A 24068-nucleotide genomic window follows, 5' to 3' on the forward strand; every position below is an offset into this window, starting at 1 on the left:
AATGGAGTCGCCCAGCAAAGAAGTCCAGGCCACCACGGGAAGAAATGTCACCCAAATTCCTCTGTCTTTCCCCTCAGAGCTGCCTTATGGGAGTGACTGCGGCCTGGGGACATCATCAAGAGTCGCCGCCTGGTGTCCCCAGGACACCCGCGGTGGCACAAGGAGGAGATGCTACCTTGGGCGTTGGCATCAAAGAGCGGCTACAGCCGCCAACGTACTCACTTGGGAAAGAGGATGACATGGCCGGAGAAGCTCAGTGAGGCCACGGGTACCACTGGGGACACAATCATGTCCAGCAGATGGGGGACCTACAATGGAGGAACACAAAGATTGCCAAAGATGCAAAGATGCATCTTTGGCAAAGATGCCAAAGACAGCAGGACATCCTCAATGTGGTTGAGGGTCTCAGTGTTGGAGGAGGCCAAAGATGGCAGGATGTCTCCAGCATGGCTGAGCCACTCAGTGTTGGAGGAGGCCAAAGATGGCAGGACATCCCTCAATGTGGTTAAAGCACCCCACATTGGAAGAGGCCAAAAACGGTGGGACATCCTCCACATGGCTGAGGCACTCAAGTGTCGGAGGAGCTTGAGGCAGCAAGTGTTGGCAGGACCGTAACTCTCACCTGGACCGAGTGGCTGAACGTGTCCTGAGGGACCCCACACAAGCAGTGCCAGAACACTGCTGTGTGACCACGCGCACAACAGAGAAACCAAAATGCTTACCTTGAAGACAACCTTCTCCAAGTTCTCCTTCCCAGACAGCCTCTCCAGGAAGCTGCGGTAGAATTTCACGTGCACCTTCGTGCCTTCGATGAGGAGCACCCCCACCTCCCTCAGGATGAGGGCCACATTCTCCCCCTTCCCCAGGCAGTGTGAGAGGAGGGTCGTGGTGCCTTGGATGCAGTCCACCACTTTCTGCCGGGACACGGCGGCTGCCACGGCCACCTTGGAGTACTTGAGGGGCTCCAGCTCCTTGTTGCCTGGAAGAACCACAGGAGAAGGATGGAGAGGCTCACCCGGTGGCCCGTGTCCTACAGCTTGTGCGTCACAATCACTGCATTGCCCCAAAAAAACTCAAAACCACTCAATTATTGGACTTTGGAGTTGCTTCAGAGAAGATGACCGTGCAGTCAGCCATCTTACCAGGCAGGTAGTCCTTGTTGTCCATCAGGTTGTGGACAACAGCAAGGTTCCTGGCCAGGTGGAACACCGGCTTCTGGATAGTCAGGGTTTCAGCTCCGACCTGGACGCGTTCGAGGACAGTGCCGAAGGAGCCAAGGGTGGGAATTCGGATGCCCTGCAAGTGGACGAGAAGGGTGGGAGGGTGAGGACTGGCCAGAGGGAAGATCTGGAGGTGACCTCCCCCGTCCAGGGATGGTGCTTCAGGCTGGATCCTGCCCTCTCCCACCGTTTGGAGGCACGAGCTGGGCGGTGGGGAGAACTTTGGGGAGGAGATGTTGAGTCCTTCCCCTCCTCAGGAGAAAAAAACAGCACTGGAGTTTGGGCAGAACCAGGATGAGGCCATCCCGGGGGGTCTCCAGCGACCAGGATCAGCCCTACCAGAAGTGACACCAACATTGCACAGGCCCCGTTTGGCCGTCAGTGGGGACTTTTGGGGTGAGATTCCTGTTTTCTGAGGAGTTGAAGGGTGAGAGCAGGCCACGCCCCAGGGGGATCCCACCACCCCTCATGGTGCATGAGGAGGACATGGGTGTTGCACCACCTTGTGGAGCAGGAGTTGGTCTTGAATGTAGCCAGCCACTGCATCCCAGACGGCCGTTCGCTCTGAAAAAACAAAGAACAACCAGGTCAGGCCCCATCTCCACCAGCTCTCAGGTCCACCCCAAACATCTCCCCCTTGAGCCGCGACGCGGTGGCAGACGCCAAGTGTCATGGCTGGCTCCGAAATGGTGACAAGGCCTTGAGTCTTGGCTGCCGGAGAGGTGGCTGCGGTTGGCCGTACCTTCAGCGGTGACGCTGGACATAGCGAAGGTGTGCTCCATCCCATCCCAGAAGTCCATCTTGGTCCGCCTCACGCTGGCAGGTCGGTTCTTGGTGGTGACAGCCATGTTAGAGGTCATCTTATGGACGTTCCTCCAAAGTGTGGGACCCACCACCCGGTGGGCCCTTTTATACCCCCTGAGTGGGTGTGCCACGCACCTCTTGTGACATCAGGGTGACATGTTCATCGCTGATTGACTGACCGTGGTGACACGGCAACCGCCAACCTCTGGTGGGGTGGCCATTAGCAGGGAGAGCTTCAAGCAGCTCAGGATGCTCCAAGCCCCATCCAACCTGACCTTGGACCTTCCAGTCATGGACACACAGATTGGTTTGGCTTGGAGGAGACATTTGAAGGTCCATCTCGTCCAACCTACCCTGTCTTCGGCAGGGGCATATTCCAGTAGAGCAGGTTACTCAACGCCCCATCCAACCGGACCTTGGATACATCCACTCAGACCCACAGAATGGTTTGCATTGGTTGAGTTGGATTTTTGGGTGGTTTGGGTTCCAACAGACCAGGTTGGTCCCAGCCCTGTCCAATCTGACCTTGAACCCCTCCAATCAGACTCATAGAAAGTTTGGGTTGGTTGAGTTGGATTTTTGGGCTGGAAGGTTTGGGAACCAGTAGAGAAGGTTGGTCCCAGTCTCATCCAGCCTTACGCTGGACACTTCCAGTCATAGACCCACAGAACGGTTTGTGTTAAAGGGGACCTTTGAAGGTCCATCCAGTCCAACCTCCCCATCATCGGCTGGGACACCTTCCAGTAGACCAGGTTGGTCCCAGCCCCATCCAACCTGACCTTGAACACCTCCAACCAGACCCAAAGAACAGTTTGGATTGGATTTCTGGGTGGTTTGGGATCCGGTAGACGGGGTTGGTTGCAGCCCCATCCAACCTGACCTCAGACACTTCCAGTCATGGACCCAAAGACTGGTTTGGGTGGGAGGGGACCTTGGAAGGTCCATCCTGTCAAACCCCCCAATCACTGCAGTGGCCGAGAATAAAAGTAGTGCCACGAGTGGGGCGGGTGCTCCTGCGTTATTGTATCTCATCCTATTGTATTATTTTATCTCTTTGGTTTATTTTGTTTTTTCCTCTTGAGCTGTTGAGCAGAGATGGTTCTCGTGCTCTCTTCCCATCTCGGGGGGGTCGTTGGGCTGCGGCGTGGGGCTGCAGAGCCCGGGAGGAGAGGACAACCCCGAAGAAAAGGTCCCCTTGCCGCCCTCCACCAGCAGCGGTGGGATGGGTGCAGGGACCCTCCTGCCATCGGCTTATCCCGTCCCCTGCGGGAGCCTTTTTCTGCAGCAAACCGACCCAAAACGACAACAGCACGTTGGTGCTTCTTGCTAAATGGGGAGGGGGGAGAAAAACAAATCTATCAGTTTGCTCTGTAAGGATGGAAGCGGCGCATCCCCAAACAGGGCCAAAATCAGGCGGCTTTTACAGGATGGGGTTTTGCAAAGCTGCTGGTGCCAGTGCCCCATGGTGACGGTCAGAGGGGGAAGAAACTGGTTGAGCCCTTAAAAAGAGGAAAAGAAAAAGGCTCGGAGGAAGGGAAAGGTGCAGTGCCGGGGTTTCCTTGCTGCTGTTCCTCCGGGATGCCCGTGCGCGTCCCCTCCACGCTGCCCTCCGGGCAGGACCGTGCTCGCTGCTCCGGCTCTGCCTCCCTGGAGGGGAAAGGTCCCGGCGCAGGAGAGTCCCCATCTCTCCCCCCTTCCCAAAAGAAACTTTAATTACCGGAGAGGTACATTATTACGCCGGTGACCCACAGTGGCTGTGGGGCTGGGGGGCTGTGGTACCAGCCCTATTGCTGCCCTACCCTTAAAATGGAATTATACACTTCTAATATAGGACAACTTGGTTTTCTTTTTTCCATTTTGTTTTCCTCCCTGTAAAAGGAGGGAGCGGGGCTGAGCTTCACTCCCTCCTGGCAGGGACCGGGAGAAATGAGAAAATCAGGATCTAATTTCTCATTTTTCAAAAAGTCTCCATCTGACTTTCAGAAGCTTGAGACACTGGCGTTTTTATAATTTCAGTATGTTATACAGCAGAAGGCCAACACTTTTGTTAGATTCATGAAAAAGTTAAGAGCCCCTGGGAGATAGCCTCCCAGCCTGCAGTTCCTAGACACATCCAGGCTTACTACAACTGTAATTGAGAGCTGGAAATCTTTTTGCTGGTTTATCCACTGCACTTTGGCTTGTGCTCAGTAGCACTCCAGTGTCATATGCAAATCTATAGCCTGGGATGAGCCAGTGACTTGGAATCCACCATGACGCAAGCTACAGCAAAGACACACAGATATGCACAGTGAACACTGTACCTCTGAGTGGCTGCCAAACCTAGTATGCTAAGGGAATTAAGGCAGAATCTTACTATTGACAACTAAGCATTGCTTCAATCTTGCAAATGATGCTTTTTTTTTCTCTTTTTTAACCTTCTTGCTTTAACTGACATATCTTGATATCTGTAGAAACCCGATTTCTTTCCCAGAAAGAAAGAAAATAGGACTCTGGACAATTAGAACATCTTCCTACTAATTGTAGAGGATGAACAGGACAACCTGCTTACACTATATCCTTCAAGCCACTTCCCACTGCTTAGGTTCATCTTGTATACTAATTGAGACCAGGCTCGCTCTTAATTTATTTTTTAAAAAGCCATCTCCTTATACAAAACATGTATTAAGCAAGAGTCTGCAATTTACCTTGGGCTGGTCACATCATGGGTATTATGGAACAACTTCTGTATCTTGTTGCTAGAAACAACTCACACTTTCACCAGGTAGGAATAGGCTTCCACGTGAAAAGCCCAGAAGTGCTTCCCTTTGGCAATCCCAGTGTCGCCAATGATGTAATCCAGGGTTGTGTAGCATCCGACCTGCATGCGCTCAGACCCCAGCAGTAGAGGAAATCCAGCCCTACTTTCCACAGAGGTTCTTCCTGGGTTCAGCAGGAGATGTTCACTGTTGTACCCGCATTTGTCATCAAAAAGAAAACTGAGAACTGAAAAACAGCATCCCAAAAAATTTTCTCTTAGTTAAGTATTTCTGTGCTTATAAACTATATTTTAAGTCATGCTGGCACTAGAATTCCTCGCTTTTAAAGGCTACCAGGAACATTACGCAAGCTAACACAGTCTCAGTATGCTACCTACTTAACCTGTTTGTTAACAGTGCTTTTAAACATGTATACAACCGGTAACAGTGTAGTAGAAGTCTGGGAGCTACTGGAAACCACCTACAGCTCTTAACACCACCAGCAGCTCGTGGACATAAGAAAACCCAATACCTGGGGCTGGAGGCGTACGCAAGATAACTTCTCGGCTCCAAGGGCTAGAGATGGATCCTTTATATCCTCGAACTCTGAAGGCATAGCTGCTGTCGTCATCGAGATCAGATATTACTTTGCTCTTGCTGCAAACTTCGATCTCCTGCCACGTTGTACTCTCCTCTTCTCTATGAAGCTTATGATACTCAAGAACATAGATATCAGCTGAGTCTGTCTTCCCAGGGCATTCCCAACTGATCAGAGCTTTGTTGTACATTTTGCTCTGCTCTTCATTGATTTCTGGTATTTCTAGACCTGGAATGACAGAGATTCAGGAGAAAAAAACCTCAAATGTAGATACATGTTGTTTTAGAATTAAACACAGAAGCCCTTTGTTGAGTGGCTACAGCACTGGGGGGACAGTGGGGGGGGGAAATCTGACTCAGTCAAAGAGTGCAGATGAGGATGGGTCTGTTCATGCACTTAAATCCTTTCTGGTTTTACTTTGAAAGTTGTATTATTTATTTTTGCTGGCAACTAAAAAACCATATAAAAACCTATTCTTTTCTGTCATGCAATCACGACAAAAAGCTGCTAGGAAGACCTAGTATTACTTAACTACAATATTTTGGAAGCCAATGTAAACTGGTTCTGAATGCCATGGCATCTTAGCTTCTTTATCAAAGCTGAAGCTAGCATTGCTGCCAGGTAACGCCTTGTGAATCACAGAGGCAGAAGGGACAATGCAAGTCACAAGATTGAGTTCTGCAACTGCAGCCCTGCACAAGTTTTGCCTCTTTCCAGAGAAGCCCTTAAAGCTGTAACTCAAGAAAGACGTGATGCTCTCATAATTTACCATTGGAATGGAAGGACAAGTCACCAAGGATCTCTTCTTGCTTGGCTATGTCCATCACAAAGTTCTCGAAAGTAGTTTCAGCTGCTGGCTTGAAGCTCTTCAGAGATTCAGTAGCTTTTTGGATTCTGAAAGCACAGAAGCAGAGGGATGGCAGAAGAGGGAAAAAGGAATTCACATGGGTGCATTCCTTAAAGCAAAACCGCTAGGTTTTGCTTTAAAAAAAGTTCTCTTTTCAGGTACTTACTCATGTGTCCCAGAAACTTGTCTCTCTAGACAGAATTAAAATGCAAAATTTAAAGGCCTTTTGTACATCAGTGTAAAGATAACTAACAGGGAATCTTTTGGTTGGCAGAGCATTTTAACAATTTGGGGCATTACATTCAAAGAACAAAATAGGTGTGAAGCGCTAATGGAGCACAACTATTCAGATCAAAGAGTTTAAAGCCAGAAGAGACCTGTTAGATTAACTTGCAAACACCCGATGCAATCTCTGAGCAAAGGACTGTATCAGTGAGCTGAATGGGTTACCCTTCCACTGCAGTCCTACTGAAGAAGGCTAGGCGTTGTCGCAGGACAGAGCCCCTCCTCTGGGCTGTTTTTTAACGCACACTGTAATATAGGAATTTCTACTGAATGGTACCGGGACCGCCTCTGAGGCTCTGCAACACAAAGTACTTGCATTCAGTACTTTCCTAGCAGGTGTCCAAAGAATAGGACTGACCAGACATCCCTGGAACAGTACCTGTACCTCAAACGGAAGATAATTAATAAGATACCTGACATGAAGTTGTTTTGCTGTTTGAACAAAACAAGATGGATCAGTTTCTTTAAGCAGTTCTTGAGCAAGTCCTACAAGGCCATTATTTTCCAGGAGCCCTTGAGATTCTTCTGCTTGTGTTTGCAATTTTTCCAGCCTTAAATTCTTAGAAGCTTCAATTGCCCTAAGAGCTGCGGATTTCTTCTCTTCCAGGACATGAGATAATTTCTCAAAACTCTGAGATGCTTCTTCTTTAGCTCTTTCACTGTTGCACTAGGAGGGAATAAAAGACACTTTAGACGGATCCCACAGCACTGTGGCTGTGTACAGAAATGTACTTAGGGTTGTTCAAGAGATCAGAGCAAACTAGTCATCTGTTTGACTGACAAGACTAACGAGCTTTGTTATGCTCTTCAACACTGAAAATGCAATCAGCACTGCACCCAAGCTAGTAAGCGTCTCCTACGTTAACACAGAGAGGAAAGAGCAGGAAATTATTCCTCCGATTATGTATTGAGTTACGCACAGCGTTTGTCTAAATAGTTCATGGAAAAGCACTGTAAAAGCAAGTCAGCGTCTGAAGTCTTCATGCCCAAGACCTAGGTGCTCTTCCACCTTCCCCAGTCACCCTGAACTGGGAGTCCAGCCCAGTTTCTCCCCTATGCCCTGTAGTGCCACCTCTGATGAGTGCCCTGGATTAAAGGAACTATGAAGCACAAAGGCCATCTGCAGCAAGATACAGGCAGGGCCAGGAGCTCCTGCCAATTTTTGCCATTGCGTTTTTCAGCTCGTATGTGAGCTCCCAGCTCTGACTCTTCTGCAGGGAGATTTTGCCCTTAATTCTGACTTCACTGCAACATCCTCAAGGTAAACAGACAGCATAAATTGTGCAGCACCACTCATATGCAAGAGCTGTAAGTCTAACCCACCTCTCTTTGGGTAAGGTATCAAATAAGCTTTATGTCAATTAAATTCACAGCAGCACCCAAAACTTAACTTCCCTCTGTAGGTTGCCCAAATTTCCCACACTGTCAGGATTAGGTCTTACCGTCTGTGACTCAGAACCAACACAAACTGTTCAGAAATGGTTTTGCTGGCTAACAAAAAAAAAAAAAACCCAAAGGATCTGGAACACTTCACTGTTCCATTTGGAGTCCCTGCTGTGTCCTTGCAAGGTCCATCCCCAGACAACCCACAAGCCACTCTCACCTCTGTTTCTTTCAGCAGCAGATCCAGCTGCGTGATGCGAGCTTTCACCTGGCTCTCCTTACTGATGAGGTACTCAATATCTTTTGAAAGCTTCTCCTGTTAAAAGAAAACAGCAAACTGGCAGGCAGAACAAGGGCATCCCACCCAAACTGACAACAAGCACAGGTGGGCCACCCAGCCAGCACTCAGTTTCTGTAGTTACGAGGACAAGAGCCTGCCATCAGTTATGAGCAGCAACCCTGCGGAGAACTGCTCAGTGACCCGCCATGACTGGCCCGGGACATCAGGCCACTGCCATGTGCAGGACTGGTGGCACAGCCTCTGAGGAGAAGAGGTGACAGCCTCAGCTGGCTCATCCTTCCCCAGCCACAGCAGTCACCTTCTCTCTTAGGCTAGGAACACGAGTCTTCAAGACATTACCAGAACTAATAGAAAAGCCTCATAGGTTATTAACTCATCTGTAGTAAGGTTTGCTAGAAAAATGAGTGGTTGGAAACTCGAACTTAGGAGTGTCTCTGCACTTCCTTAGTTGCAAGAGTTAACAGCTGTACAGGAAAAGCCTTGCAAACAGGCGAGGAGGCCAAAGAGCAGAAGGCAGGCTGGGATGGGCTTTTTTTTTTTTTTCTCTCCTGTGAGCAAGAGAGGAAGCAAAGGAAGAAGAGGAGGCAGCAGCAATCATTCTTTAATAACAAAGCAGTGTTTGCAAGGCTGCCCTGTTGTATGGTGCTTAGGGAATCAACAGCTCTGCAACTTCAAAAACATACAGCGTCCCAGCAGATAACTGCCGATGCAGATTCTTCAGGAGTGCTTCTGAAGTATAAGCTAACCCAAGCCACAAGGACACTTGCCTTAAAAAAGCCAGATTGTAAACCATTAACTTCTTAAACCTTCTGCATTGGTCAGTACTGATGCACAGTTGGCTAACATAAGGTGGAAGCGCTTTTAAGGGGTTCTGTTTGAAGCCTCATAGAAAATATAGTTTAGTTTCTTAGCCGCACACTATGTCACACTAATATATACATTAACAGATGTTGCACAGCAGCATGCCTCATGACTCGTTCAGTGTCCTCCAAACACACGTCCTGGCATCCTGCCAGGGGAAGTTTGCCCTTAAACCCGAGGCTCAGTGCTCTTCCCCCTTCTTAAGGCCAGGTCCAACAATATTTACTTTTACCTTAAAGGTTTTGTAGGCAGTGCTTATGGTTGTTACTCTGTGGTTTGCATGACATCCACCCGGTTTACATAGACGACAAACAGGCCTTCTGCAGGTTTCACAGTACATGTTTACCCTCTCCATTTCATGTTCTGGACACATCAAAATCTGGAAGAAAAAAAAAGAGAGCAGAGAGAATGCAGGTGTCCTTCCAAAAACTGAGGTGCTCAACAAACCACCAAAACACTCAATTATCCCACAGCAGCGTCTGACTTATCAGTGGGTATTTTTTATATTCTGTTTATCTTCCACCTTTTACATTTGTCCATGCCAGTGAAAGCCAGCAGATGAAAACAAACAGTTTCACCAGGTTTACAGTGAGTGAACCTGTAGCAATGTCTGTGTACACATCACATAGCCTCCATACTGCAATCAACCATTTTGCTAATCCCTGAAGTTGTCTGCACACCTCAAGCTCCCCGCACTCCAGTTCGGAGATGTAAATGCAATACAGAACATGTCCACCCTGTCAAATTTAACCCTGTTCACACCGGCATCTCTTGAAACAGCTATGAACTGTTTCTTAAAGCAAGAGTTGACATAATACTGTAATGACTGAGGTCTAAGCTAGACTCTGACCAGCCACATAGCCATTGCTCTTGGAGCAACAAATGAAACGCAGCCACCACCACCAGTCACAGCCATCTTAAAGACAAAAGGCCCCAGTGTTTCAATTTTTCTGTCTGACTCCAATTACAAGTTGCTCATGCTGAGCGCTAATTCCAGCAACAGCTTAAACAGCACTGTAAAAAACCTGGTGTTCACTAAAACTCATCTTTCAAAAACTGAGCGTGTTGAAATAACTGCTCAAAGAGGGAAAAAGTGCCGCTCAACTCCAAGATCATGCAACAGATAAAGCCATCTAAAAGGCACATAAAGTAGCATAAACACGGACACTCAAAGCTAAGGTTGCAGACCATCTCCAAAACCAACTCTCAAGCTCCAAATGTTATCTTAGGCTATGGTGAAAAGCCCAAAGACAAAGGAAATGTTCAGGAAAATTAGCTGTGCAGGCAGACATCTCCAAAAACTGCAGTCATGCTGTTAGTCTGTGGAAGCAGTTTTTCCACAGCAGTGCACAGTCACACCTAATGGAAACTGCACACTTTTATTCATCTCCTTGTGTAAGTAAGAATTACAGCCTGCAAGCTAGAGACCGAAGAGGTCAGCAGATTACCTCGTCTAGTTCTCTCAGAATTCAAGAACAATCAGCCCAGTATCTGCTTCTCCCATCCCCACCACACACGTTACAAAGTGCTCTCCAGTCTGGTTGTGAATGAAAGCGGGTTTATGAAAGGTGGGTTAACCTTGACCAGCAGCCAGACAACAACCAAGCTGCTCACTCGCTCCCCGTCCTCAAGATGATACGAGGGGAAAGATGATCATGGGTCAAAACAAAGACAGGGAAATCACTTACAAATTATCAGTCCATTGCCAAGTCAAGTAGACTTGGATAGTCAGAAACTATGACTAAATATTTTAGACCATTCCCCCACCCCACTTTTTTTTTTTTCCCCCTAGGCTCAAATTACTCCTTCATTTGCATTTGCATTTCTTCTTCTCACTCCCGCCTGGAGAGGCACACGAGGGATGGGAAATGGAGGATTACAGTCAGTGCATAACACTCCATCTCTGCTACTCCTTCCTCATTATAAGTTTCCTCTCTTCATCACAGGTCCTCTCCACAGGAGACCAAGGTGTTTATGGCCAAGGGGATCTGTTCTCATTTCTTTCTGTCTTACTTTTGTCCTCTACACTCACAGAATGGGTGAGGTTGGAAGGCACCTCTGGAGACCGTGTAGTCCAAGCCCCAGCTGAGGCAGGGTCAGCTACAGCAGGTTGCTCAGGACCTTCTCTCGGTGGGTTTTGAATAACTCCATTATTAGAGACTCCACCACCTCTCTGAGACACCTGTTCCAGTGTTTGTTCACCCTCAAAATTCAAAGCTCACTGGGAACTCCTGAGGGTTTGGAAGATCTCCATTGGTGGAGAGTTAACAACCTCTTTGGGCGGTTGCAGTGTTCCAGTGGTTCCAGAGTTTGACAACCTTCCGAGTCTACTCACTGGGAACTCCTGAGGTACAGTTGGCTCCCTTGCCTTCATTCCCTCCCATCAGGCATTGAGACACCTTAATAAGGTCTCCCTGAGCCATTTTTTCTCCAGACTGAACAGCCCCAGATCTCTCAGCCTGAAGAGGACTTCAGGTGTGTAGGGGCCATCGTGTCCACAGGCAGGTCCATGAAACTCTCCACGACAGCAGAGACAGGAGATGTGATGGGACACCGTACCACAGACCTATGGCACATCCTCCGCTTGAACGGCAGGTAACCGTGGCTGAAGAAGACACCAGAGGGGAAGGAAACACTGGAAACTCTTGGGGAGAGTGAAAGAGGGAACAGGGAAGGAGGGCTAAGACAACAGTGACAGGAAAGGAGAAGAGACAAATTGTCCCTTCCCAGGGGCGGGCTCACAGGGGGCGGGCTCACAGGACACAGCCAAGGGGGGTGAAGATGTCTATAAGAGCGTCCCACCCTGTGCCTGAGCTCTGCTTCCAGCAACAATGGCCCAAGGAGCTGCTCAGACATGCAAGTTTATGCACGTACCTTCAGACAGCGCTGAGTAAGAAAGCAAGGCCTGGAGTTACTAGGAACCAATTAAGGAAGCTAATTATGGCCTTCAAGCATGAACTGAAGTCCTCCAACTTCTCCAATAACCAAAGCACCCACTGAACCTTGCTCCCAGACAGAACCGCTGTCCTGAGGATAACAGTTATTGCCCACCATGTCAGGGATGAGGTGGACTCTCCTTCCCAGGCCCAAGGGGGTTAAACCCACACCTTAGACTGAAATAACGACTTTTCAGAGCAGCACTGGCACAGTTGGAAGCCCATCATCACCTGAAGGGCTCTGAGCTTTGCACCAGGCCAGTGCCCCTGGACGCCACGGCCGCGGCACGAGGAAGCAGTGACTCGGGGCACTTACAGTCACCGTGAGGTTCTCCCAGGTGATGCCAGACACATTGATCTTGTTGCTCTCCCAGAACTGCAGGGTTTCGTTGCTGGGATGGGTCGGTGCCTCACACTTACAGCTGGGAGGAGAGGAGCCAAGACAGAGGTGAGGGGAAGGCGATGGAGGTGCAGCCCTGAGCTCCTGCCAAGGGGCAGCGGCACTTTAGGAGGAAGAAACCCACTAGGAGATGGTGAGGAAGTCCAGCTTGCTGTGCGTGTGCACAGGGTAGGCCTCTCGCAGGTGACTCAGCTTCTCCAGAGCCTCATAGATGAAGATGATGCAGATGAGGGAGGCGAAGGCTTCTTCGGTGAAGCGGGTGATGTAGCACACCAAAGAGCTAGCGTCAGTGGCCACCAGCACCGTGCAGAAGAAGGCGGTCCACAGCCCAATGCACGCCGTAGAGAGAGGTAGAAGAGTGCGTACTCCCTGGGAAAGCAAAAGAAAATGCAGGGTGGAAAGGGCAGCAAGAGGCTCCGAGCCGTGCCTTCCTTTGGGGAAAGTCGGCAGCAATTCAGGAGTGTGTCAAGGCTGCGGATGGTAAATGCAGTTTCCACGTCCTACGACAGACAGCCTCGGGGCTGCGGCGCAGGGTGTGGGCCCGCAGGAGGAGAGGCCAATTATTTAATTATCATTCTTTAACAATTACCTTGTGTTAATGCCTCGGAGGCTAATTGAGGTCAGGTCCCTGTTGTGGAAGGTGGTGTTCTCCCACATCACCCCGATGCCCTAACAGCGAAACCGGCTGGGTTTGCACCCAGTTACCTGCTGCCAGCAAGTTGGGGCTTCATAATAAATTTAATTGCAATAAGAGAGGTTAATCTCCCATCACAGTTGCCACAACAAAAAGACTGTCATGGAAAATATCCATTTTGCCTGAAAAGCTCCTGCTTTTTCAAAAATCATCAAAACATTTGACCAGAAAACTGTTTGGATATGTAGGTAAAATATATTTCCACTTCCAGCAAAAAACATGCAAAAAAGTGCCCGAGTTTGTACTGAGAGGAAAGCAAATCTTCCCTCATTCCCAAACCAGAGTCATTTGTCTCATCTTCCCTGTGCAGCCCATCTCGGGCATCCATATCCTTGTGGTTTCTCCTCCTCCTGCTCTTTCACTTTAACTCTAAAAACCCTGAACCACCCATCCATCCTTCAGAGACCGAGGGCTCCTGCACCGTCACATACTAAAGCAGCAGCGCGTGATGTCTGTGACACAGAAGACAACTTAAATCTACCAACTACCACTAACAAAAACATCTTTTCTCCATCCCTGCCTTCTTCTGAAGGCGCTCGCAGCACCTGGCCGCAGCAGCCAGCCTTACTTGCAGAATTTGTAGAGGATCTTCTCGAACACGAGGACGGGGCCGGTGCTGCCGAGGATGGCGAGAGGTTGGCCAGCAAAGAGGAAATACACCACGCCGGTCATGGATGCGCTCAGCAGCGACTCCATGGCCCTCTGTCCAGGGAAGAGAGGCAGCAGCGAGTAATTAAATCATTAGAGGGAAAACCACAAGTGCAAATTCACTGCAGCAAGGACTTTTGCATGAGTGTTGTCCTCCCTCGTGCCACCCAACAGAGAGAGGTGCTCACTATGTGGCCGTTGGTCGCCTCCCCCAGCAGTCCCCCAAAGGTGATTGATGACGGGGGACATGCAGGCACAGTAGAGGAAGAGGAAGGACGCCAGACACTGCAGGCTCAGACCATCCCGAAAGTCACTCCAGAACCAGGGGGCTTTTCGCTTCACATCCCAGATCAAACCTCCAAAGAGCCTGGAGGAAGGAAAAAAAATTAAACCATTTTCGTGGAAGACCACGTTGTTTTCTTGGCTGAGGAAGGACAATCGCAAGCACAGAGTAACTTCCATTGCTAAAAAGAAGTCTCCTTCTCCCATTTTAGCCCCAGGAGAAACTGAGGCATACAAAAAAAACACAGAATCACAGAATAGTCAGGGTTGGAAGGGACCTCTGGAGATCATCTAGTCCAACCCCCCTGCCAGAGCAGGGTCACCTACAACAGGTTGCACAGGACAGCGTCCAGGCGGGTTTTGAACATCTCCAGAGTGGGAGACTCCACAACCTCTCTGGGCAGCCTGTTCCAGTGCTCCACTACCCTCAAAGTGAAGAAGTTCCTCCTCATGTTAAGATGGAACTTCCTATGTTCAAGCTTGTGCCCATTACCCCTCGTCCTATCAATGGGCACCACTGAAAAAAGACTCCTCCCATCCCTCTGGCATCCTCCCTTTAAGTATTTGAAAGCATTAATAAGATCCCCCCTCAGTCTTCTTTTCTCTACACTAAAGAGACCCAAGTTCCTCAGCCTTTCCTCATATGAAAGATGTTCTAATCCCCTAATCATCTTCGTAGCCCTTTGCTGGACCCTCTCCAGCAGATCCCTGTCTTTCTTGAACTGGGGAGCCCAGAACTGGACGCAGTACTCCAGATGCGGCCTCACCAGGGCAGAGTAGAGGGGGAGGATGACCTCCCTCCACCTGCTGGCCACACTCTTTTTGATGCACCCCAGGATGCCATTGGCCCTCTTGGCCACCAGGGCACATTGCTGGCTCATGGTCATCCTGTTGTCCACCAGGACTCCCAGGTCCCTTTCCACAGAGCTGCTCTCCAGGAGAGAGTCAGCCCCCAACCTGTACCGATGCGTGGGGTTATTCCTCCCCAGATGCAGTACCCTACATTCACCCTTGTTGAATTTCATTAGGTTCCTCCCTGCCCAACTCTCCAGCCTGTCCAGGTCACGCTGTAAAGCAGCACAGCCTTCTGGCCTGTCAGCCACTCCTCCCAGTTTAGTGTCATCAGCAAACTTGCCGATGGTACACTCTATCCCTTCATCCAGATCATCGATGAATATATTGAACAGGACTGGACCCAGTACTGACCCCTGAGGGACACCACTTGTTACTGACCTCCAACTAGACTGCACCACTAACCACAACCCTCTGAGCTCTATCTGTCAGCTTCTCAATCCACCCCACTGTCCATCCTCCAACAGAAAGAAAAAGAGACCAAACCTGAGAGCCCGTCCCCTCTTATTGCAACAGTCCCTCACTTTGAGAAGCAGCACAGCTCTACCTGGAGGTACTTACACATCTGCTTCCACCCCAAAGCAAGAAAACCTGTGTGCAACCACGCTGCGGCTGAGCCCAGCTGCCCAAATCTCCCACCCACCCAGCCCAAGGGACCAAGCTGGTAACCTGGAGCCCCTTCACTGACCCACTTCACCCCAAAACTCTGCTAGAAGGGAGGTGCACACTCAGATTTTAGGGGCAAACAGAAAAACACCCCACCAAACTATTTCAGTTCACACCTTCCTGTCCGCTCCAGTTACTAAAAGGGGAGACAGTTGAGTGTTTCAAACCAAAACCAAACCTCCTGCTTCATTCTTGTGGTTCCTTTCGAAAAATTAAAATAGGGATTTCCAAACTGGGGGTGGGGTGGGGTGGGGAGACCCAACCCCACACTTTTGAGCACAGCCAGTTTCATTCTCCAAACGTGATACCTGCAGGACTCACTAGATGGCACTTGGCCACAGGACATGGCCACCACCTACCTCCAAAGGCCCTCAGAACCTACAAGGGTGAAGCTTCGTCTTCAGCCCAACCAGGCTCAGGCTTCTCTTGCTGCAAGCCCGCTTTCCACACAAAACTGCATTTTTCCCCTCAAAAAAAAAAAGCCAAGGGCTGACAGCTAATGCCCTCCTTGGCTGAAATACCACTGCCAGCGCTGCACAAAGAGCATCTGTGCCTTAAAAGCTGAAGGAGAACTACAGGAGTTCTCTTCTCTCCTTGCCCCCGGGGCTGGGGAAGCATCACTGGGATCACCGCGCTCAAAGAAATAAAAAACCAACCACATCTCACACTCGAGTCGCAACTGCGGCTTTGAAAGGGCCTCCAGGAAACCCTTCTCTTTAGAGAAGAGCAAAATACCGGAAATCTGCTTTTTATCCCCCAAATTCCTGCTTCGACCGAATGGCATCACCTGCCGCCGCGCAGCAGCGACGCTCGGGGAAGCTCACATCTCCCACTCGCCAGCCAATTTAACGAGCAAAAGGAACAAACGTTCCCATCTGGGAATGAGCTTTTTCTGGCCCCCGAGTACTTTGTCCTTCGCCGCCGCTGCCAGGTGCCTGGAAAACATCAAAGCATCGAAACTGGGCTGGGAAAGGGGATGGCGAGCTCACTTTTGAGTTTCGGAGCAGAGAGTGTTGTTCCATCTCAAGAAAACTTCTCCAAATTATTATTTTGCTGCAGCGGTTTTTTTGTCCCAGCAGGAGAGAGAGGGATTTTTGACTGTCCTGCCTCAGTTTACCTGTCTCAGTGCAACTCCTCCAGTTAGAAAGAAAAATCTTTCCCTGGGGAAGCGTTGGTGTAATTGAGGATGAGGAAAAGTACAAAGCAGAGGTTCAGGTCCGGCTTTGAGTCCTCCCGGTGCCGGGGGAGGCCAAAAGCATCGCACGAGCACGCAAACTTCCCACCTCGGCCCCCTCGTCCCATCACACGCAAGCTGGACTGGCCACCAGCAGCAGGAGGGAGGATTAATGTAATTAATCTCGCGCAAAGTGTAATTAATAACACTGATCCCAGTGTTATAAGGGGATGAGGGGCCAAACTGGGGGAGCTGCTCTGGTGGCGGAGCAGGAGACCCCCCTCCTTGCCCCTCTCCATCTCCATCCTACCCAGACGAAGCCACCGGTCCTGTGGCTCCCTCCTTTGCTATCGTGGGGGTCAGCACCGTCCCCTGCGGGGACCCCTCTGGCTCCTGAGCCAGGATTTGGGCTGTGACGGGGACTGGACCCGGGAGAGGACACATCTCCAGAGCCCCAAAGTGGGGCTGTGAGGGGGGGACACACGCAGGTCACAGCTGAGCATCACCAGGACGTGACCGTCATCCCTTGCTGGTGGAGACGCAAATTCCTCTCAGTCTTTGCCGTGAGCTGTAATTTCAGGCCAGATTAATTAATTCCCCACCTCTCGTTTGCCCCCGAGAGCAGCTCCTGCAGCCGGGTCCCATGGGTGCAGCGGGGGGGCGGACAGGCCCTCCCCCAGGCTAAGGAAATGCAGAAAGATGGGGGGACCACCCAGCCACCTCCTGCCTGCACCCCAACACCAGGCGCATCCGCACAAGCGCCCGGTGGGACAATAGCTGAGGTGACCGGGTGGCATGGGGCTCTGTGGGGACAGTGGCCTTTGTCCCACTGCTCTGAAGGGCCACAGCATCACCAGGGGGTCACATCGAGATGCGGAGGAGGGGACAAGGAGGGGGGGGCTGGTGGGGAGACCCACAACAGGCATCGCCCAGGTGCCTCCCTCCCACACCCACCTTGGGTACCCCTCACCTCCCCCTTTGAGCCCCCACCCCTCCGCCTTGCAGATGCCTTACACCCCCCTTCAGCGGCCTGCTGCCCCCCCTCCTTGCACACCCCCAGCACCCCATTTTAGACACCTACCACCCTCCTTACCCCCTCCAACCTTGCAGATGCCCTTCACTCCCCTTTCCATGGCCCTCACAGCCCCCTCCCTCCCCCCCGTGCAGATGCTTTGCCTCCCCCATTTGCCCCCACCCCCTGCTCCCCCTGTGTTTCCTCCCTGCCATGGGAAATGCCGCAGTGAGCAGCCATGGAGCATCCTCCAGCCACACCGGCGGCACGGCCCGCCCGGGGGTACCGGGCATCCCCCTCCCTGCCCCGGTGCCGCTGCCTCCCACCTGACAGCTGAGGACCCCATCGGCCCATTGCTGCCGGCGGGCATGGCAGGGCTGGGGGGAGATAATTGCTTGATAACGATACTCTTAAGACATCCAAACAGAACACCAACAAAAATCACTACGATCACAAAAATGAATAGGTTTCGCAATAGGCTTTGCAGCCGTCAGCTCAGGGCAAACTCAAAGCCATGCAAGATTTTGTTCAACCATCCGACTTCTATTGCCTCTCGTAGATTTCTGCCATCCAAGTAGAAGGCAAATTAATTTTTCTTATTTTCTCTTTTGACTGATTCCCTGTCCAATCAACACACCAAGGAGTAGATCGCATGTAATGCCATTCTCCGTGTTCTGCCGTCTTCCAAACTGAAGGGAACTGCATTCGAGAAAGTGCTCGAAAGCCCAGCAGCTATCACCTCTGTTTTGGACCCGTGCTTCAAGGAGATGCAGTTTCTCAGCCCCAGCCTGAGAAGCGAGCTGCACCAGCCAGTGAGAACCACGCTGTTGTGGGTTTGCAACCACCAGTCCCCATCTGCCACCCAGTCTGGGGTGCCAAACTCGGATTCCAAAGCCACAGGCTCAGATGCCGGCAGCCAGCTGCCTGCTCGCAAGGACCCATGCACCAGCGCCCCATCTCAGAGCATCTATGACATCCTTTTGGGGTAGGACCCGAGGAGAGCATACCCGAGATCCACCAGCAACTGGAAAACTACATCCTGGAGCCCCTCTGCAAGCGCAGCACCAGCTGCTGCGCTGGTGGAAGAAGAACGAGCATCGCTTCCCGGCCATGGGGCGGCTGAGCCGGCAGTACCTTGCCATCCCCACCACCGCCTTCCTGCCAGACCATGCCTTCGCTGCCGGGGAAAGCACCCTGGAGCATCAGTGCACTGTCCTGGCGCCGGAGAATCTGGTCCAAATTCTGTTCTTGCATCCGCATTCTGATTTTTTAGAATGCACAATTTTTGGGATGGCGACTGAGAAATTAGGTCTTGTGGTTCCCATTGAAACACCCATTAATTCATACAACCAAAACCCAGCCACATGAAAAGGCGATGTTAAACCTCAGCCCCCAGGGAAAAGAAATGTGCCCGACCAGGTGCTAAAAGGCGCTCTGGCAAACCACCCCCCCTCTCCAAACTGCAGTTTGCTCTAGGAAACTGACAAGTTTTCTTCCTCTGCAGCCTTAGCGAGGCTGTAGATTTTTCCACCCTGCAGGGAAAGAAACAATCCTCAAAAGCAGATGTTATTCTGCCTGCAAGGAAAGCTTTAAAATATTTTTCTTTTTTTAAAGGCAGAATGCCTAAATGGAACATCCGAGCTGGTTTCTCCATGAAAATAACACTTTGCACTTGCACAGCAAAGCAACGCTCATTAACCAATCTCGGAAAGCTTCGCAGGCATTAAGAAACACTCCAAGTAACACACCTGCGTGCACCCTGTAAGCACACGTGCAAAGAGGAATCCCTGTTTACGCACCCCGGCTATATCAAACCGCACTATTTCCCTCACAAGCCATGATGGAAACGGGCCACGCTCCCATTCCTCGGCTCCAGAGCTCCGGCGATGCCGGGATCATGCCAACCCTCAGCCGCTGCGGGCATCAGCTCTGCTAACACCCCGCTGTCGTGGTTTAGGCCAAATCCACCACTGGGGACCCGAGGGACCCCAGACGGGACCGACAGATGCTCCCCTCTACAAAGAGAGAGGCAGAGGAGGAAAAAGAGACTTACGAGTTTAGAAGAAACTAAACTACTTTAATGAAATATTAATAATAAAATAAAAAGAAATAATGAAAAATATATACAAAACCGTATCAAGCTCCCGAGATGACAATCACATCACCGGCTGGCACTGGGGCAGTCCCAGGCTGGACTCAGTGACGGACGGGAACTGGATTACGGATCTGGAGTCAGGATTGGGATCACAGGCAGAGAGAGTCCTCCTCAGACGTCGGCCATTGAAGGAAGAGCCCATGACCCTTTGTTCCCTCAGCTTTTATACTGAGCATGAGGCAGATGGGATGGAATACCCTGTTGGTCAGTTTTGGGTCACCTGTCCTGTCCGCTCCTCCCTCCAGGTGGGACCCCACTATGCTTTTCCGCTTCCGACCCTCCAACATGGCAAATGACAAAGTTGGTTGGCCTTGGCTGTTATGGCAATAAGTGTAAGCAAGAGCCTCTCTGCATGCCATGCCTGGGCATCAGCTGTAAACAATTGGTCTTATCACTCAGAGAGAGTGAACATTGTCTGCACAATATGCAGTTAATTTCAGTAGTTAGAAGAGGCCCAGCTAAGAAGCCAAGTTACTGAACAAAATTGGTTCTGTTTTACCTCAAACCAGGACACCCGCTGATGGGTCAGCGACAGGAATCTGGGAGCAGGAAGGGGATTGTACCACCCAGGCTCCCCAAAATCCCCCGCACTTAAGAGGAATGCGAATCTCAGGCTCCCCTAAGCCACCACATTTCTCACCGTGACCACTGCACTAACACCCAGAGCAGTTTTTAAGCAGCACGCACCAGGTTTAACCTCCACGCCTGAGAAAGTCCCTGTCCTGAGGGCTGCCGGTCCCCTCGGCCCAATGCAGGAGGCAGCAGCAAACCCCTCCAGACAGGGCAAGAGGTGCTTGTAAGAGTGACATCCAGCTAATAACCAAAAAGCACTTAAACCAACCCCAAACTTTGGAGACATTTAGTCTTGGGCCGGCAGCAGCATGTTGCTCAGTAAAGCACGCTTCCACGACTCCCCTCAATTAACCGTCACCTCCAGAGCCCGATCTCTGAAGGTGAGAAGTTCCTTTAGGTTGACTCTTGACGTCCCTTTCCCTCCCACAGGCAAAGAGACCCCAAGTATTTCCACTTGAGAGTGCAGTTCCCCTTCCACGGGCACCCAGCTCGCTCTGCAGTTTTGGATTATCACTCAGCAGGGAGTGCGGGAGTCGCGGCAGCAGTTGCATCGATAAGCAATCTGTGCAACAGTTCCTAAAACAGGGGCTGCCCACAATCAGAAGTTGACTCTTTGGTACAAACTCCCTCCACACCAGTCATCACACAGGGGGAAAACAACCAAGCTATTGTAGGGCTCAGTATTACCCATTTCTCCGCAGCTGGGCAGAAATACACACTTTTGCGGCTTTTCCCACACTGGAAAATTCAAAGCATTAGTACTAATCAAAAGACTTCTTTTTCTAATGCCTCTGTTGGAGGGCTCCGGAACGTGGTCTGCAACGAGCGAATATCCACACAAAAACAAGCCCCAAAAGTCCCACAAAGCTGCTCTACCTCTTACGGTTTATTGCTGGGGTCCCCACCAACACCTAAACCCACGTCCCACCCCCCACACGGTACATCCTTTGCCATTTTGAACTTTGCTGCAAAACATTTTACCATTTTCCACCCCTCTTTCTTGGGAAAAGAAAGAGGGAACGAGACAACTCCAAACCGCTCTCTTTTATTTGATTTGCAGTGATCTGACAACCCCAGCCCTTCCCGCTGCCTTAGGCTTTGGGAAACAATTCAAGGGTCCTCAGCCACCAGTAAGGAACGAGCTGTTATTCATGGGCCAATCAGTAGAAACAGCAGCCCCGATCATTAGGAGAAAGTCTCATTTTTCAGTCAAGGATTTTCACGGGTTTTGTTTTCAGGCCACCCAAACAGGGCGCGCTTTTATAGCCATCAGCAATTAAATTCTCTGTCCCCTCCAGAAAAGCCTTTTCCTAAAGGCGCTCTCCTTCCAAGGGCAGACCCACAAAAAGAAGCCCACACTGCTTAATCCATTTCACAGAGAATTTCAAATGCAAACAACAATTAAACAGGACGTCTTTTCCCCGCTTCAGGGAAAGCCAGTAATATACACCTTGGCAACAGATTTAGCAAATCTATCATTGTAATGCCTTTGCATTTCCCATTTCCACCTGGAGAGCAGGCTGAAAGGACTCTCATAAAAAAAAACCCAAACCAACCACAAAACATATTCCTGTCTAGGGGGTAATTTTATGAAACGATTTGAACACCTTAACGATTTGAACATCTTTTTACAGGTACAAGGCAACGAGAAACATTCTTGAGGTGAAAAAAAAGAAAACAACACCTATTCACCTCTTTACCCCAAAGATCTTTTCACCACATGGATTCCACCACCAATACACAGCTGCTAAATATCCCCGGCTGCTGCCGATCCGTAAGAAACCCTTCAAAATACAAGAGAACGCCGAGCCCGGCATGCTGACCGTGCTGCCAAGGCTGTGAGTCAGAGCTGGACAGAGTTGCAGCCCCTGAAGTTGAAACCAGACCCACGTTTAGGCACAACCCGGGGTTTTAAGCCTCGCTACAAACCAGACCCCCGCTTTTCAAGAAAAACAGGGAGATTCACCTCAAAATAAACCACGTTCTCGACGCCAAAGGGGCGCTGGTCCATGGCCACCGCCGCCCTTAGGGCCAGTTCCATGGGGCTTCGCTTGACCTGGAGCAGAACTCGAGGGCATGAGGACAACAAGCCCCCTACACAAAATCTAAAAAAAAGGAAAATTTAAATAAGATTTGCTGTTACTCACCCACCAAAGCCTAACCACTACAACTGGCCCTTTCACAACCAGGCCTGATTGCAGAAGAAAACTGAAATATCCCAATTCCTGGTTCAAACACAAGGCGTGGAGCTGCCCAGACCCCACGGGTGGGCTGGGCAGACGGGGGGCTCTTCTTCTCAAAACCCGCAGGAAGAGAAAGGGCAGGAGTGTTTTTCCAGCCCTGGAAGAGGCTGTGGGGAGAAGGTGGGAGGGAGGAAAAGGCTGCCCAGGAGTGGAGTCAGGGGAAGGAGAGGGCTCCATCCATAGGGGAAACGCCATTCCTGGCCACACAGGAGGCTGCGGGACCACCCTGGGGATGGATTTGGGGGCTCTCCCTGAGGGAAACCCCATTCCCGGCCACACAAGAGGCTGTGGGGACACCCCGGGAATAGGTTTGGAGACTCTCCCTGAAGGAAACCCCATTCCTGGACACACAAGAGGCTGTGGGGCCGCCCGGGGGACAGATTTGGGGGCTCTCCCTGAGGGAAACACTGCTCCCAGCCATGCAGGAGGCTGTAGGGCAACGACAGAGATGGATTTGGGGGCTCTCCCTGAGGGAAACACTGCTCCCAGCCATGCAGGAGGCTGTAGGGCAACGACAGAGATGGATTTGGGGGCTCTCCCTGAGGGAAACACCATTCCCAGCCACGCAGGAGGCTGTGGGGACACCCCGGGAACGGGTTTGGAGACTCTCCCCGAGGGAACCGCTGCTTCCAGCCTCACAAGAGGCTGTGGGGCCGCCCGGGGAACAGATTTGGGAGCTCTCCCTGAGAGCCTGTGGGGAGGAGGGAGGTGGGGGCCGCCCCAGGGCCGGGGCCACTCCTGGAAGGGGAGGGGGGGATCTCCAGCCGCCCACGCGGGGCTGCCCGAAGCCTGAGGAGATGAAAAGAAGAGGAGAAAAGCCAAGAGTTCCCTCACCGCCATCGCCTCTCACAGGCCCGGCCCTCCCCGCCGCGCCTCATGGCGGCTGTGTGCGGTGTCACCTGAGCGGGGGGCGGCGGCTGGGGCAGGAAAAGGCGAGAGGGGAAGGGAAGGGCGGCGCCATTTTGAATGGGAGGAGAGGGGAAAGGGGGGGCGAGAGATGGGGGGCGGGGGGGGAGCGAGGGTGTGAGGGGAGTAGGTGTTGTGTGAGGGGGGAGCGAGGGGGGAATGGGTTTTCGGGAGAGGGCGGTTTGCAGGGCTGTGAGGTGCCTGTGAGAGAGGAGGCCCCGGAGGGAGGTGAGTGGAAAGGGCTGTGTGTGAAAAGAAAAGCTTTAAGGACAGGCTGGGCTGGGGAAAGGTGGTGGGCCCTGAGGGAGGGCTTGGGGACCGGGGCCGGAAGCGTGGGTTTGGGGCAAAACTCTGGGAAAGAACTGCAGGACAGGGCCAATCTGAGTATACAGTTTTCGCGAAGCTTCAAGAAAAAGGTGACCAAACGCGCCTCTTGCCCTTCTGAGAGCTGGTTTTGTCTAAGTTATTCATGTGAGTGGATTTTTGCCAC

General features: G+C 51.1%; 1 protein-coding gene across 1 annotated transcript in view; it reads right to left on the bottom strand.

Annotated features, from left to right (window-relative positions):
• Positions 1-24068, bottom strand: part of LOC309684907 (E3 ubiquitin-protein ligase TRIM36-like) — a gene marked incomplete at both ends in the record, with an annotated part of 84123 nt that overhangs the window by 47650 nt on the left and 12405 nt on the right. Inside the window, 7 exon segments of the mRNA XM_082500745.1 lie at positions 4712-4773; positions 4777-5009; positions 5295-5588; positions 6130-6254; positions 6906-7159; positions 8096-8191; positions 9270-9416. Coding sequence (XP_082356871.1) covers positions 4712-4773; positions 4777-5009; positions 5295-5588; positions 6130-6254; positions 6906-7159; positions 8096-8191; positions 9270-9416 — 1211 coding nt within the window.

The sequence above is a fragment of the Vanellus vanellus genome (assembly GCF_965231255.1).
Source record: "Vanellus vanellus genome assembly, contig: HAP1_SCAFFOLD_40, whole genome shotgun sequence".
NCBI classification, from domain to species: Eukaryota; Metazoa; Chordata; class Aves; order Charadriiformes; family Charadriidae; genus Vanellus; species Vanellus vanellus.